The sequence below is a fragment of the Macrosteles quadrilineatus genome, unplaced genomic scaffold, assembly GCF_028750875.1.
Source record: "Macrosteles quadrilineatus isolate MER2022 unplaced genomic scaffold, UCM_ALF_1.0 Scaffold_8__2_contigs__length_117827958, whole genome shotgun sequence".
NCBI lineage: Eukaryota > Metazoa > Arthropoda > Insecta > Hemiptera > Cicadellidae > Macrosteles > Macrosteles quadrilineatus.
The window spans coordinates 60,752,713-60,769,438 of record NW_026542601.1 but is presented as its reverse complement, the minus strand read 5'-3'; the positions used below and the strand labels follow the sequence as shown (position 1 = coordinate 60,769,438).

The window sequence follows — 16,726 nt, the reverse complement described above, 5'->3', positions numbered from 1 at the left end:
ACTCGGAGGGTTAAAGTTAGATAAGATTGAGATGTTTTTTTGCAATTATTACCCTGTAAGGATGGTAAAATGATGATAAAATGTGTTAAACAAAATTTCATATGGTCACTACTAGCATTTTACTTCTGGGTATAATCGCCATAAATACCCAGGTCTGAGCATAAAGCATAATCGGCATAAATACCCTGGTCGCATGGTTGCACTGGTCCTGACTACTTATAATTTTTTAATTTCTATGATAGATGAATTTATTTATTTTACTGTATTGAAAGTGAAAAAAAATTCCTAAGTAAAAACTATTATTTAGAAAGACAGGAAAATTTAACCTAGTGGTGGCCTATGTGTAAACAACTTAAGAATATAATTAAAATTCAATCTGTAGGATAGCAGGATTTAAAAATATTTTTGTTCTCAGAGATCTTTGGTTGGTATCAATGGAATAAAAAAAAAAAAAAACTAATTTCATAAACTCGTGATACAAAACATTTGGATCTAGGCCTATAGCACAATAAATCTTTCAAAATTATATTAAGTTAGAACAAAAAACAGAAAATACATTTTTTTTGTAAGTTTATCCAAATATATTATTGTTTCCAACTAAGCGGTAACACAGAAAGTTTAATTACTTTTAGTATTCTGCCATTCTGCCTATGTCAATCAGGACTTAGGTCTGTCTAGCCTTCCAAGCCATTTATACAATAAAAATTTTGCATCTTAAAATACCTAACAATTCCTGGATATTTATAGATTTAAATAATTTTGTTTATGTTATTTAATTGGTTATAAATTTATAAAATGAAAAAAAATGAAATATCCACAGCCTTTTTAATATACTATATTTTAGTAAGTTAAATTTAACTGATGTTACTCGACTTAAGACACAAAATCCCATGCTTATTTAGAAACTTTATGTATTATCAAAAAAGTACTAAATAATTAAATAAAAGGTACTAGCAAAGCTTCAAGTTTGTAAAAGGTGTTATAGACTATCCTAATTTATCATGTAGTGATAACAATAACATATTTAGGGGTAAATATAAATGAATTTCAATCGATTTCATAAATACCCTAAATACCCGGGTATTTATGGATTTAGGGTATTTACCCGGGTAAATACCCAGGGTATTTACCCCGAGTTTTAAATACCTGGGTATTTTACATCACTAATTACCGTTACTTGTAGCATATCAAAGTAAAGCTATTTTCATAACAAGTAAGAAAATTCAACCGGAGAAGGACTAAATGCATTGGTATAGGAAACAGAGTATTAAAAAATATAGATTCTTCGAATATAGAAACTGCCGCCATTTTGAAACGGAAAAAGATAATTGATTTCTGTTTTTGCCAAAATGTTTGTCTATCAAATACCTTTAAAATGATGTATAACATGACATATGTTTAGGCCTACATTTGAAAATTCCGAGATTTTAACTAGTGACCCTCAGTTTTCGCCACACGCTGTATTGGGAAAAAGTTAAAAATATTTTTACGTTATTCCTTGGGGTTGATTTAGAGGGAAATAATTTTATTCGACCCTTGTACGTTAAGCCGTTTTTCCGTAATCAATTTGAGACACCTATCGTGAGACACCCTGTATATGCTTATGAGAATGTGGTTAGTAAAACTGGCTTTTCCCTAATGAGACCAAACGTTTTAAGATTTCTTTACGACTTTAAAAAATGCTCAACTGCAGTTTAAATGTACTACAAAACTAAAACACAATGTATGGTTTAGGTGAATGAAATAAAAATACAATATTACCTACAAATATTTATTAAAATTATTACTCAAAACCCCAAATTATTCAGTATTACTAAATTAATACAAAGTTGCTTTAAGCCTAGGCTACTATCACAACAATAAATTGGATAGTGAAAATACAGTATTATATACACAAGTTATGCCTACAGTAGGCAACTCAAGAAATATAACAAAAATGTTACAACTGTTTTCACTTGAAAGCTTCAGTAAATTAGACTGACCTTTTTTTTATTATTTCACAAATTTCCCAAATAGGGAATAGCTATTACATTAGATCTCATGGTAAGACCTGGACCCGGAAACGATTTATTTTTGATCCTATTTTAATTTTTAAAGGGATTCTGCCCATCTACAGGAAAATATCTTTTTAACGATAGGCCTATGCGTATTCCCTGCGATGTAACTTACACGAGCTGAGAAAATGTTTTAAAGAAACATGCTTGCCTATTAATATATAATATACATATATATAATATTGTACATATATTATATAATTTATATATTATACATATTCATAATATATATAATATTAATATTATACATATGTTTGCTGCGGCGGAGTTTTATAAATATGTCCGGTTTAAGCAGTGATTGAACTATAAACTTTTTGAATTTTAATAGACTTTTAATATTGACAAAATTACTGTACCTCATCATTACTATTAGGTATACGTAGGCTATAACCAGAAGCCCCTGTCCTTAGAAAACAGCCCTTGCACAACTTGATTGTAGAGAACAGCAAGAGCTCAAATCAATAACTTGTTGAGGAAATATTGGTTCTTTCAAGACTAGTTTTTACTTCTTTTTTGTCGTAAAGTAAGTTAAGCCTAAATACAGTAATAATTTCACCACAATATTTACATATTAATTTTACCAAAATGGAGTACACAACTAATTGAGATATTAGATGTTTAGATATCTTTAATTTGAATTTAAATAGAAAAATTAATCTCTTTTCGTTTCCTTCTTGATTAGCTAGTATAATTTGGCAAGTTACGAAGTACCTAAGTATACAAGTTAAACATGCCTACTTTTTAGTATCAAGTGAAATCACTAACATCCCATATATATATAAATGGCTTACAATTGTTCATTTTAACTCCTGATGTTGCTCTCACTCTTATCTGAAACATAAAAACACCAATAATAGCAAATAACTATCCTAAAAATAAATTTTGGACATAATGATGCAAATGCTAAGAAAGAGACAAAATAATTTATAGATTAAACTGATGAAGCTGAAATCAACACTTTCAATCAACATATGATTAGGCCTATATGAAAAAACTCCTTTTAAATAAAAGAAGGGTATACAATTGTGTTTGGTAATGTAGCCTAACAAATAAAAGCTCTGTGAGTACTTCCATTGGACACCAGTTAAAATTGAACACATTCTAAACAGGGTGAATAAAAAGCCCACATCTAATATTTTTCTAAGTAAATATACAGAGATATCTTTTTGGTGGTCAAACAAACTTAGCAGGCAGTTAGAATCGAGGGACTCTACAACATTGCTGGCATTGATTTGAGAGTGGATCCTTCCTGGCACTACCAACTTCAGTGACTGCTGGAAAGCCTATGATTGCTCATCCCAGGAGGGGTTTAGGCACCTTACCGTCAACCATGTATGACAAAACCTATCCGGCAAAGCTAGTCTTGGTGAAGAGGGAGGTAATCAGGTAAACCACTCGCTGAATTTTCGTCAACCCGGAGATTGGTGCTTATACAAAAATAATATAGGACGTAGGTATTTGGAGGGGAGGTTCAGGTAAAAATCCCTCGCTATAATATTTTGAAGGAGCATTTCCTCGGGTATTTAACCCAGTACCAGTTTAAACAACAGTATTCACCGCAGGAGCAGAGGTGCACTAATTCTTCAATGCTGCCGGGCAGTTGTACCCTCCTGAGCAATCATTGCTTGAGTACGGTAGCCTTTAATTGTTGTTAATTTAGTAATTTATTACCATAGTTGATTTATTATTCCTGAGGTGTGTAAAAAGGTTTATTTTGATGTTTTGGACGACTTTGTGTTACCGGTACGTCACGTTTGGTTATATAAGTTTAACAGTAAGTTTTTTGGTTTGGTAGGCCTATTCACTTTCCCCCTCATTATTATCATCCAAAACTTAATTTTACAACCTACACATTTTACAGAATTTAACACCTAGTTTAGGGTGACGTGTGGGTCGTAAATTCTTACCCTTTTGTCAACCATGGTTGACGCTGGTCTGTGGTGAAGGAATTTGTTCAACACATCAGTAGCAAACGTGTTAAAAAAAGTAAAAGTGTCTGAATTTAGCTAACTTTATTAAGTTAAGTAAAAATCTAACCTGATGCCTAAGTTAACACATTCGCTGCGGTCCATCAAATGGCAGATGTCCCGTAGCCTACACCACAATAAAAAGCAAGTCTATGCTAAGTAATGCGGTATAAGTTAGGTCTGCCTTTGACTGACGCTAGGCTCGCAATGAGCAACAGATTTTAAAGATTTTGGCACTGCAGTGTGGGTCAGTACTGAGCCACCTGCAGCTAATGTGTTGGCCTAGATATAGCCTATATTAAAAATTAAATTTCAAGAACGGAACCATTTAACTTACCTACCCTAAGAGTGGCTTATCTTCACCATCATTATCATCAGGGCAACAAAAACCATCACTGCACTTCTCCTTTTCATCCTCTTCCATGTCTGAGGAAGGCTCGGTTGAGAATGATTCTGTTTCACTCACTTCTGTGCCTGACATTTCAGAAGGTGTGTCAATATCCTCAACGCCTTCATATACATTTTCTGGGTCATCTGGTACATCGTCTCTTCCTCTGCCCATGTTGAAATTAATCTCTAGCTGCATCCTAATATCCAACACCATGAATCCAATGGCAATTAGTATTGGTAGTTTAATCCTACTTTTCCAAGCCAAGTGGAAAAGGAAAAGCATGCAAGACTTGAGGGCACCTCTCTGAGTAACGTACTTGCTGTAGTATCCTAAAGGCATATTTGTATGAATTAATTGTTATTCAGGCTCTTGTTCATAATTTACGAAGCGGACATTGGCATCAAAATATGCTCCGAATCAAACACAAAATTTGTTACAACATACTAGGCCTAGATTACACTTTACACAACATAACCAAATAAACTAACAGAGCAAAATAAAGATTTTGGAGCGTTTTCTTATTCTTTATGTAAAAGAGTGGTATAATAGTAGCATATTATCAAATATTATCAACCACTGTCACTTAAACTTTAATGCCAAGAATCTAATGCAGTACTGTTACTGTTATAAGGAAGGTTGTCGGCTGCTGATAGTTCTTCTGAGTTCTCATGTTTTGTTTATTTTGATTTACCAGTTTTATTTTGAGTTTGACTTCGACTTTGTCGGATAGCCTAGGGTTCACTACGATACTCGGACAGAATACGATTGAATCGATCTATCGAGAGTCTGCAATTACACTATCGATATTGAATTGTGTACACTATCGATCGATATCGGAAAATCGGATTCGAGTTTGTTGTTGGATCTGAGTCTGTGAGTATTGAGTTTTAAATTTCAATCGGACTCAAATCATCTACTCAATCGTGGATAGCCTAGGGTTCACTACGATACTCGGACAGAATACGATTGAATCGATCTATCGAGAGTCTGCAATTACACTATCGATATTGAATTGTGTACACTATCGATCGATATCGGAAAATCGGATTCGAGTTTGTTGTTGGATCTGAGTCTGTGAGTATTGAGTTTTAAATTTCAATCGGACTCAAATCATCTACTCAATCGTGGATAGCCTAGGGTTCACTACGATACTCGGACAGAATACGATTGAATCGATCTATCGAGAGTCTGCAATTACACTATCGATATTGAATTGTGTACACTATCGATCGATATCGGAAAATCGGATTCGAGTTTGTTGTTGGATCTGAGTCTGTGAGTATTGAGTTTTAAATTTCAATCGGACTCAAATCATCTACTCAATCGTGGATAGCCTAGGGTTCACTACGATACTCGGACAGAATACGATTGAATCGATCTATCGTGACTCTGCGATATTTCTGCGATACTGAAGTCGAATCGGTTCTATGACGACGGAATCATCGTATCTCGTCTCGTATCGTATCCTATCCCTATGTTTGTTTACGTTTACGTGTTATGTTGTTATTGTTGACATTGTCATTTTTGTGTGACTTAGTTAGTTTATAGTTGTTGGAGGTGGCCACTGGCCAGGTACACGATACACGTAAATTAGATTTTAAAATGGAATTAACTTTAAAAGAGATGGAAACTTGTGCAACACACATATAACAGATTTAAATTGTTATACGCCAAGGAGATTTCGGGCTATGTAAGGTTAAAGGAAGAATTTGACCAATTAGGTATGTTTGTCTGGCATCAAACTGATATGCTCTTTCCACGAGAAGTACAGGTAGAAATATGTTATTACCACGAATACTTTAAGTATTCGTGGCTATTAAGTTACCTAATAAATCCATTCATGTTATTGTCTCCTTGATTTGATAATTGACTAAAATTAAATAGATTAACTTAGATTATTAACCTCTAAGCCTTGAAAGTATTAATCAGAAGATTCTGAGGAGTGGCGGTAAGGTAAGTAATTGTACCTAATAAGGTTAACGTAGGGACTTGATGAAGTTTGAAAACATTTTTAGGATTATCAGTAAGATTTAATCGGTTTCTTAAGAACATTAAAGTTATGAAAGCTTAACTTAACTTAAGTCGTTTCCTAAGATGCTGCTTAGTTGCAATTTTTGCAGTTGTCAGAGCGATTGAATCGATAGGTAGGCCTAGCCTACAAGTCTGTAGAGAACCTAACTTATAGCCTAGGCCTAACTTAACTTACTATCAGATGGAAATTCAGTTTAATATTTCTATCGTAGGCCTATCAGTCGAAGTTTTCACTTGATATAACTTGAATAACTTATTTATTTAAGTTATTTATGCTTTTCAAAAAGACTCGTTAACACGTGCTGTGGCGGTTAAGTTGGGTAACTTACTTTGGTATTATCCGGAGGCCACCCTTACACAGCGCAGTTACTTATGTTAGGTTTGGTTTTCACAAATATGTTTGTTTGCAGGACTTTCCTAATTTCTTTATGAATCTTACAATACCAGATGAGTCATAAATTACTTTTGCACGCCATATCCCCTCAAGTACTTAGCCAGGTCATTGACCGGAGCATTCATCACTTGTTACCACCTGTATCTGGGGTATTTGGCGGGCAAAAGTAAGACTCATTTGGTATAGTTCAATTCATAACGAAACGAGGAAAGTTTTATAAACATATTTATGATAATCCAACATATCATGACCGCCGCAGCGTGCTGCATACCTACTTGGCGGAGTATAGCGGCAGCGACGCATTCAACTCAATCCTCGCCAACATCGCTGCCTTTTTTTCTGGGAGACAGAACTCAAAGGCCGCTAATTGTAATCATGTCAAATTTGGACAGTCAGTCAATTAAAGCAGGTTTTTTCCTATTACAGTAGCCTATGTAGTTATTTTTGGACTCTCCAGTAAAAAATCTCTCTAAAATAATTGGCCTCCGGATAATACCAAAGTAGGCCTACCCTAACATTTCGCTTTGGCTTAGTTCAAGTTACCGGTAGGCCCTACGTTAGTTTTAGATAATTACAAACAAGGCCTACTGTAAGTAAATTCAAATTGTATACACACAAGAGTTGATAAGTATGCTATATCTAGTAATTGTTTTTAAACAAATAAATTTACACTTGGACCTCAATTTGTAATCGTATCCTTTTTTGTAAGTTTTGTTAGCTACTTAACCTAAGTTAAGTTAATTTTAAAGATACAGCACACTGTTATAGATTGGTGGGCGATAATATTGACTAAGTTATATATACCTACTACATACAAGTTACCTAGGTAGGGCCTAACTTATATATTATAGTCAATGGCGATAATCTACTTGAGAATCCTCATAAGTTAACATCAAATCAATATTGAAAATCAATAACTTATAGGCCTACATAACTTAAATAGGCTATTGATTAAACTTACTATATTTTAGAGATGGGAATTACCGTTACTTTTGAGAAACGCGTTACACCGTTCCATTACAACTTGAGTAACCTGTTAATTTTGTAACCTGTTACCGGTCCGTTCCTCCCCCACCACACCGTGACATTCCTGCCCCAGCTCGGCGGGCATGTAACGAAATTCTCGCTGGGTGTTATTGCTCTACCCTGTTACTGGCCGTATGTTCGTTCTGGCCCGGCTGGGCTGTAACGTTATTATTCCAGCTTGGCGGTACTCTCTGCGGGTGGTTTATTCGTTCCAGTTTGGCCGTAATGTAACGAAATTCTCACTGGGTGTTATTGCTCTACCATGTTACTGGCCGTGTTCGTTCGTTTCGGCCCGGATATACTGTAACTTAATTCTAGCATGGGTGTTACCTAGCTGGACGTTTCGTTCCAGTTTTTCCATAATTATTGTTGGTGTTAATGTTGCCACATGTACAGTTCTCGTGTACGTTAAATTCCGGCTGGAATGGAACGTTTTCTCATATTTTATTATTTTAAAGACTTTTTGTTGCTTTCAGGACTTTGATCCTGACGGAACCGGTACAGGAGATCAATTCATAAGCCAATGAGCGCAGCGTTACAAAAATAACAGGGTATTCTGAGTAACGTGTTATCTTGATAACAGGTTACAATTTATTAACAGTGTTATTTACCCTGTTACGTTAAATAACGCCCATCTCTACTATATTTTAAGTTTATTCGATAGTTTAGGCTATATTATGTAATAAGTTATTCCATGGATAATATCTTAGCTATTCTCTTTGGAATTGTAGATTGATGTTTTAAAATTGATTAACTATAAGCTTTTTAATGTTTTTGCAGGTTCATACCCTAATCAACCGACTCTAGGCCTAGTCAGATTTCAAGTTTGCGTACCTCTAACCAACATTCGTAAAATGCATTGGAGTGTGGTCACAGATCTCTCTATTACGTAATAAATAAATCCAGCGGTGAACAGGTAAGACATTTATTTGTTCAAATTGTTAATTTATAGTAGTAACATTTTCTATACAGCCTCTGATCCCATGTAGGGTTGTCATATTAGTGGTGGTTCTAGATTAGAACGTTGTGAAGGGCTAACAGGGGTGATTAACACTAGGAGGGGGTTTCAGGGGTTCACCTTAGGAAAATCTGCTATTTTTAAAACTGTTTTTACGTCTCGGACTGTGTTCCAAAACTTCTGTCACCTATTTATGACAAAATTTATGTTTAAACTTATATTTCCAGAGTCAGATTCTAATGGGGAGGGCTCTTGCTCCTACAGCCCTCCACCCCTTGGAACCGCCCACTGCATTATAGTATTTTAATGTGGGAAAAAATTGAGAATTAATTTAGTTGGAAGATAAAATATAACGGGACAGCAACATTGGTAGAATAGGCATATAAGCTTTAACCAATTTCATGCAAATATAGGTATTTGATTAAGGTAATGTGATCATAAATAAAAGCATCTGCGGCACTATTTAAAATCAAAATTAGGCTTAAGCCTAATACAGATAAACCATTGCTATTGCTAAAAAAAAACCTGCATTAGTCTTGATTTTAAAATAGGTATGGGTTATATTTTTTGTAAACCATAAGCTGTCTTTGTTCATAAAAAAGTGAAGTTGATCTGTTAATTACTGAGAGAACCATGATTTGAGGTAGAAATAAATCTGGTCAAAAGGGACATTTTAATTAAATTATGTTAATTTAGAAAACTGCTATCTAACTCGTACTTAAATACAAGTGAATAAAATGTTGTGGATGTTCAATGAATTTTAGCATTAGTTTGTCTGCAAATGTTAATTTCTCGAGAACATGCTCCATTCAACCCAAATAGACACTTTAAAGTTTTAACATTGCAGTCTAGCCGAGGAGAATTGTTCATTCATCCTACACGAGCCTCCTTATTTTAATAACATGTAAACATTCTCTGTTCTAGAAGACTGAAGAAGGAACATCACAGGTGCTGTTACTTAGACCTTTCTACAGCATTGATGAATATTTGTCTTGGCAGCAACTAGAGTGACTACGTTACAAGTTAAATCATCTTTCTACTGCAACTACTCCAATCAACAAAGATTTTTAATCGATAACATATTGTATTGATGCCTTTTTCAATCTTAAAAATTGTAAAATAAAGTACTCTTGTATTCTTGTATTGCATTCTTGTGTTCTTGTCCTCAATGTAAATAAGTGAACACAAATGATAGAAAAACTATTTTATATAATAATAAAAACTAAATAATTAATTGTGAGCCCTCTCGATTGTGATAACCCTATTGATATTTTACTTCTTTTATCAAAACAAATACTAAAATACTCTCTTATCGTTTTGTGTTAACTATATATAATTTAAATTATTTACAAAAACATCTTAATTATTTATTTTATTTATCTTTTATATATATTCTATTATAAATTACCAAACAGTCAAGTACAAAGTTGAAGCTTGATTATAAAGTGCACTAATCATAGTAGGCCTATCAGTCAACAAAACTTAAATTGTTCACACCAAGTGGGAATATAATTATTTGAAATAAGTCTTTCCATCAATAAAATCTTTAAAAAATATTTAATTGCCTTGTAAGCTCGGTAGGTACTGAAAAGTGTAGTATACTCATCACCCATTTCAATGTAAGATTTGTTCTCTTGTTTTAAAATATTTATGTTTGCTGATATAGCGTTATAAGATACAGGGAAGGTAAAGTGTGTTCTCGGTAAAATGTACTTAGATTGGTATTGAATTGTACAAAAAATTAAAATTAAAGTCAAATATCCACAAACAAGCCAAAATAGAACCAACAAGTTTACCTAATAATCTACTTCAAAATAACAAGTTATTTTCATGTTTTTTGATAATTTTTTTTTAACATTAATGAATTATTTACAAAGATGTTTGAAGTTTTTATAAGGTCAAACATGAGGAAACCCCAGCATTTTTACCTCTGCTCATAGTCCGATTATGCTAACGGAATGCTACAACAAACGTTGTTTTACAGGTTTGTAACAAATTTCATCATAATTGGATTATTTTGACTCTTAATTTTGACTTTGAATTATATGTGTATAGGCATAGACTAAACTAAACAGCACAAGTCTTAAGGGAGTATGTTTTATCTATGGTATAGGCTATAATTTACAGTAGAACCTTGATAACAAGACTTATACGGATTATAAAATAAGACTTGTTATCAAGGTTGACTTCTTATCGAGGTTTGCAATAACATATGATTAGGGGTAAAATAATTCCAAGGGGATTTGAAAATAACCCTTGTTATCAAGGCTGACTTGTTATCGAGGTTCTACTGTATATGAATTGAACAGATGGTGCTAAAGGCTTTTAACTTGAACTGCAACTGTTACAGCAATTAAAAATTAAAATTCAAAACCAACAATAGGGTTGTATTATTTTGTTTAGAATTATTATACACCTTATTAAACATTTGGTATTGTAGGCCTCGGTGGTGTAGTGGATAGAGTGCCGAGCTGATAAGCCGAAGGTGCCGGGTTCGAATCCTACCCGTATCACTAATTTTTTGTCTTGGATTTTTTCATTATCAACAAGTTTGGTTAGGTTATGACAGTTTAATTTTATAATTAAAATTGAGTTTGAGCCATTTATAGTTTTATTTTATGAACAGAAATATATTTTTTTATTAAACCTTAATTTTATTTTTCATTATCAGCAAGTCTGGTGAGTTTGGTTAGGCTATGATAGTTTAATTTTATAATTAAAAAACTATAAAATTGAATTTGAGGCATTTATTATTTTATTTTATGAACAGAACTATTTTTTCGATTAATAAACCTTCATTAGATTTTTTCATTATCAGCACGTTTGGTTAGGTTATGACCGTTTAATTTCATAATAAAAAATATAAAATTGAATTTGAGGCATTTATAATTTTATTTTACGAACAAAACTAATTTTTCAATTAGTAAACCTTTATTATAGTCAATCAGAAGCCTCCAAATGACACTGTCGGCAAAACTAATCCTGAAAAACAAATTGTACAATTAGGTTGTAGAGGTGGATTGAGTAGATGATTTGAGTCCGATTGAAATTGAAAACTCAATACTCACAGACTCAGATCCAACAACAAACTCGAATCCGATTTTCCGATATCGATAGTGTACACAATTCAATATCGATAGTGAAATTGCAGACTCTCGATAGATCGATTCAATCGTATTCTGTCCGAGTATCGTAGTGAACCCTAGGCTATCCGACTTTGTCATCTTAAACTTTTTTTGTGCTGATTAACAATAGGCAACGTAGCCAACAGCATAACAAAAAATGTTCAATTTAAACAGGATTTTTTATACAACTCTGTAAGTACCGTATTATATTTTACTGCTGATTAGTAAAATAATGCAACATGCAAGTTGATCACATTTTTGTAATGAATTTGAACATTTTAAATTCAAATGCCAGAGCAAAACCGTTGGTAAGCTGAGATGACCAGCCGCCCAATCACAACACGTACGGAGTTAGCGTCGAAGCAAGAAGCTAGGAATCGCCCCATTCCTTCTGTGTTCAATGTCCGTACAAATAAAATCAAAACATATTGTGTTATTTCAAAAATCTTTACAGTGTATATACATAGACTAACCAGACTACTCATCCCATTGTAAATTTTGAAGCACGTTTTTCGTGTCTAGTTCATGTACGTGACACATGGGCGCTAGTGTTGACGAGACTTTTTTTCTATTATTTTAGGGTTAATTTCTTGATTTGTGCTTTACTTTTTGGTTGTATAACAAGGGGACAAGTTGTTGCTTATGATTAGATCGTATTATTTGGATGAACGAGGTTTTAAATGTCTGTAATAACGGGAAACAAATTGTAAACAAAACACGACCTCTACATAAACCGTACAGAACTAACAATAAAATTGTCTTCAGCTGTTCCATAAGGATGAGAAATCTACTTAAGGGAGTATGTTTTATCTATGGTATATACATATTAGACATACGAAAAATAGTCCCGCGTGCGCATATGCCATGCAAGACCTGTGCTTGGGACGATTTCCATAACTAAAGTTGAACATGATATAAAAAATAATCCTAAATTAATCAAGATATTAATTTAAAATAAACTATGAGACAGCTTCAGGGGCCCATTTCATAATAAACTACAAGTTACAAGTTACAACTTGTAACTTGTAATTTCCATTAGATTTGCATTAGGCGATCAGCTGATTTACTAATAATATTAGTTTGTACTTTATTATGAAATGGGGAGTGGTTAATCGTGAACTAGTGGTCGAGTGAATGGAGTTACGCAGTTTCAGTTTCACTGCCGGCCTAGCGTGGGCAGTGTATGCGGAAGGAGGGTGGAGGTAGGGAAAAGACCAGCGGACTGCAAACATTTCCGCTGCCACACGGGGTTCACTCCCCTTGTATTATGTACTCGAGCGCCTTCATATAGGTCGCGAGGACAGTTGATGAAACACAGTTGATGCAACCCGCATGATGGAACATATATATATATTTTTTAACTAGATACTATAGTAGTGATCGGCCAAGTGCCAGCTTAGATGTCACGACCTGTACTAATGTCTCCAATGTCTGTACGCTAAATATTGTTTGGTGTATTTGTGAAGTACTGATCTCGTTAGGTATTGAATACTGTACTTAACTGACTCACCTTTGGCTCGCTGAGGCTTCGCCTCCAGGCACGGCCGCCTTTAACTACCCCCCTTTTTGAGACTGCCAAATTACACAACTATGTGGAAGGTTTATTTAATCTAAAAATTTGTCATAAATTATTTATTCTAAAACTATGTCAATGATTTTATTTTATAGAAATAAAATACCCCCACCGCAGCAAACCTGCAGACTAAGCGAATTTCCATTAGCCTGATAGGATTTACACTAAAATGCCCCCTTAAAAATATCATATTTATTCCCTATTTAAATAGAATTAGTTTAACGAGTACTTAGGTTTGCTGCATTGCATTAGGAAGGGTAAAAAGGTGTTTTTTAGCGAATTTCCCTATAGGGAAGTAGCTATTACCGTAGGTGGCACGGTAAGACCTAGACCCGGGACCGATTTACTTTTTCATTTTGATGTCCCCAGAGGCCAAAAACACTATTCGTTCAAATTTATATATATATATATATATATAGACATATATATATATATATATACGTCCGTGAACGCGATAACTTGAGTAATTTTTGTCCGATTTTGATGAAATTTGGTTCAAAGGTGTAAAGCGTGATAAACTTGAATGAGTTCGCGAACCAGCACGATCGGACCATGGGAACGGGGCTTTACGGGGGGTTTTATGGGGTAAAAATTGGTTTTTCTCACTTATGACCCTCAAAACACAAAATTTCCCAATTTTTCTTTAGACCTTTTTAAAAAGCTTAAAAAAACAAATAATTTAGTATATAACAGTATTTTTGTTCGATTATTAGTAACGGAGAAAATTAAAAAAATTGTAAATTTAAAATTCCCATGTTATTCTTATGGAGAATATTGTCAAATGTTGTAGTTTGCTTGTTTATGAATATATTTTGATCAAACTTGGTAAATTTATTCATTTTGTACTAAGCTATCAATATTTTACTCAAAAACACACTTTATTAGTTTCCTTGTAGCAGCAAACCTAGGTACTCGTTAAACCTAATGTTATTAAAATATATTTAACTGAAAATCAATTCAGACGAATGGAAATTCGCTTAGTCGGCAGGTTTGCTGCGGCGGGGGTATTTAATGTTAATAGTTTAGTAAGAAATGAATGTATTTTCCAAATTCGATCAAAATATGTTCATAAACAAGCAAACTACAACAGTTTACTTATTTACCATAAGAATAACATGGGGATTTTAAATTTACAGTTTTTTGGAATTTTCTCCGCAACCATTAGGCGCACAATAACGCTTCAATATACAAAATTATTTGTTTTTTTACGCTCTACAAAACGATTTTTAAAAAAAAGAAATTTTAAAATTATATTGTGTTTTTAGGGTCAAAAATGGGAAAACCTATTTTTAACCCATAAAACCCCCATAAACCCCCGTTCCCATAGTCTGATCATGCTGGTTCGCGAACTCGTTCGAATAAATGTAGGTTTACACGTGTCTACCGAATTTCATCAAAATTGGATCATTTTTGCTCGAGTTATCGTGCTAACAGACATACACACATATATATGAATTTGAATGGATGGTGTTTTTGACCTCTAGGGACCTCAAAACGAAAAAATAAATCGGTCCCGGGTCCAGGTCTTACCATGAGTACTACGGTAATAGCTTATTCCTTATATGGGAAATTCGCTAAAAAGAGATTCTATAACCCACGGCCACCTTTAACTCCAGGCCACGGCCTGGTAGAATTGGCAACGTCGCACGTAGGGTTGTTTAGTGCCAGACGCCCCATAAGATAACATGGCAGACAGGAGACATTAGCTCATTAACTCGCAATTTCTGGATTTAAATTTATAAACATAAATTAATTAAAATATTTAAATTAAACCTACACTTCTGGTTCTGGCACACACCGTTGGGAGTGTCATGCAGTTACGGCGTACACGCTACGTAAACTACATTATTTCAGACTATACGAAAACAAAATGCGTCGCGGAGTGAAAATTTTGAAACGTACGTTTTTATGTCCCTGGCCTTTTACTTCGTAGATACTGAATATACATAAATAAATAAATTTCTATACATTTCTAAAAATAACAAGTTAGGTCCAAAACATGGCATCTTTTCAATCTATATATACAGTTGGTGTTATCCAGCAAATTTAAAGCAAGGTAGTTAATATGTATACTATAACTTCTTTAAGTATTTGGCATTTAACTTTGAAATTTCTTCTTTGGCCATTGGGGTTCGACTGTTCCTATGTTAAGCACTTCGTAACGAACCATGGTGCCTAGAGAACAAAGCCTCGCTCACACGGGGCGAGTTTACACGCTACTCACCGGCGTGTAAGCCAGCGAGTCGGCGAGTGTGCTAGTATTCGTTCACACGGAGCTTGTCCACTCGCCAACTCGCTGACGTGTAAAAAAGACGCCGGCGAGTTGGCGAGTGCGCTTGTAGTAGTTCACACGATGCTTTTTCCACTCGCTCAGTAGCTGGCTTGAACTAAATCCTCCGACATCTTCCGAATAACATGCGCACAAGCACAAGCAACTGTGTTCACACTGGGCTACTTTACACGCCTACTCGCTCAAAAGCTATGGCGAGTTGGCGTGTAAAGTAGCGGCAGCGTCAACTTTTTCAGCCCCGTTCACACGGGGCGAGTTTACAAGCTACACGCCGGCTTTTTTACACGCAGCTAGTAAAATAGCTCAGTGTGAACGACGTACTCGCTCAAAAGCTGCTTGTAAAAAAGCTCTTGAAAAAGTTGACGCTACCGCTACTTTACACGCCAACTCGCCAGCTTTTGAGTGAGTAGGCGTGTAAAGTAGCGCAGTGTGAACACAGTTGCTTGTGCTTGTGCGCTTGTTACTCAAAGATGTTGGAGGATTTGGTTCAAGCCAGCTACTGAGCGAGTGGAAAAAGCATCGTGTGAACGACTACAAGCGCACTCGCCGACTCGCCGGCGTCTTTCTACACGTCTATTGTGAAAGATGAACAATGTATTGTGAGTTCTTTGAGAAAATAAATATATATTCTATTCTAATTTTCGTAAACCGCAGGGCCGGATTTAGCATTTTTGCGCCCTTAGGCCCAAATAATTTTCCGCCCCCTAGTAAAATCACCTATGTGTGATTTTTGTTAGTAAAAAAATCATTAATCGTTGGCACTTCGGTTTCGTTTCGGGTTTCGGCTTTTGCTTTCGGCCCTTTGCTGTTGCTTCAGTTCGAGTTCAGTTCAGTTCAGTTGCTTGTTGTTGCTCACGCTCACGCTCACAGTCACAGTCAAAGTCACAGCACAGTCACAGCTTTTAGCGCAGCGCAGC

General features: G+C 34.7%; 1 protein-coding gene and 1 long non-coding RNA gene across 4 annotated transcripts; one reads left to right on the top strand and one right to left on the bottom strand.

Moving 5' to 3' along the window:
* Positions 1-1,799: 1,799 nt before the first annotated feature.
* On the bottom strand, positions 1,800-5,066 carry LOC129000778 (uncharacterized). The gene is made up of 2 exons (XM_054427773.1): positions 4,363-5,066; positions 1,800-2,885 (listed from the first exon to the last, which is right to left on the bottom strand). Exons 1-2 carry the CDS (start codon positions 4,749-4,751, stop codon positions 2,882-2,884), a joined length of 393 nt encoding a protein of 130 aa, XP_054283748.1. The 5' UTR covers positions 4,752-5,066; the 3' UTR covers positions 1,800-2,881.
* Positions 5,067-5,983: 917 nt separating this feature from the next.
* Positions 5,984-9,964, top strand: LOC129000779 (uncharacterized). 3 transcript variants are annotated; one of them, XR_008491356.1, is made up of 3 exons: positions 5,984-6,133; positions 8,644-8,779; positions 9,746-9,964. It is a non-coding gene; the product is annotated as an uncharacterized LOC129000779 (long non-coding RNA). The 3 variants fall into 3 exon arrangements; XR_008491358.1 differs by having other exon boundaries at positions 5,984-6,183; XR_008491357.1 differs by lacking the exon at positions 5,984-6,133 and adding an exon at positions 6,190-6,365.
* The last annotated feature ends 6,762 nt before the right edge of the window (positions 9,965-16,726 follow it).

Bases quoted from the DNA above. Each gene is read 5' to 3' on its own strand.
- LOC129000778 (XM_054427773.1), bottom strand. From the start codon at position 4,751: ATGCCTTTAGGATACTACAGCAAGTACGTTACTCAGAGAGGTGCCCTC.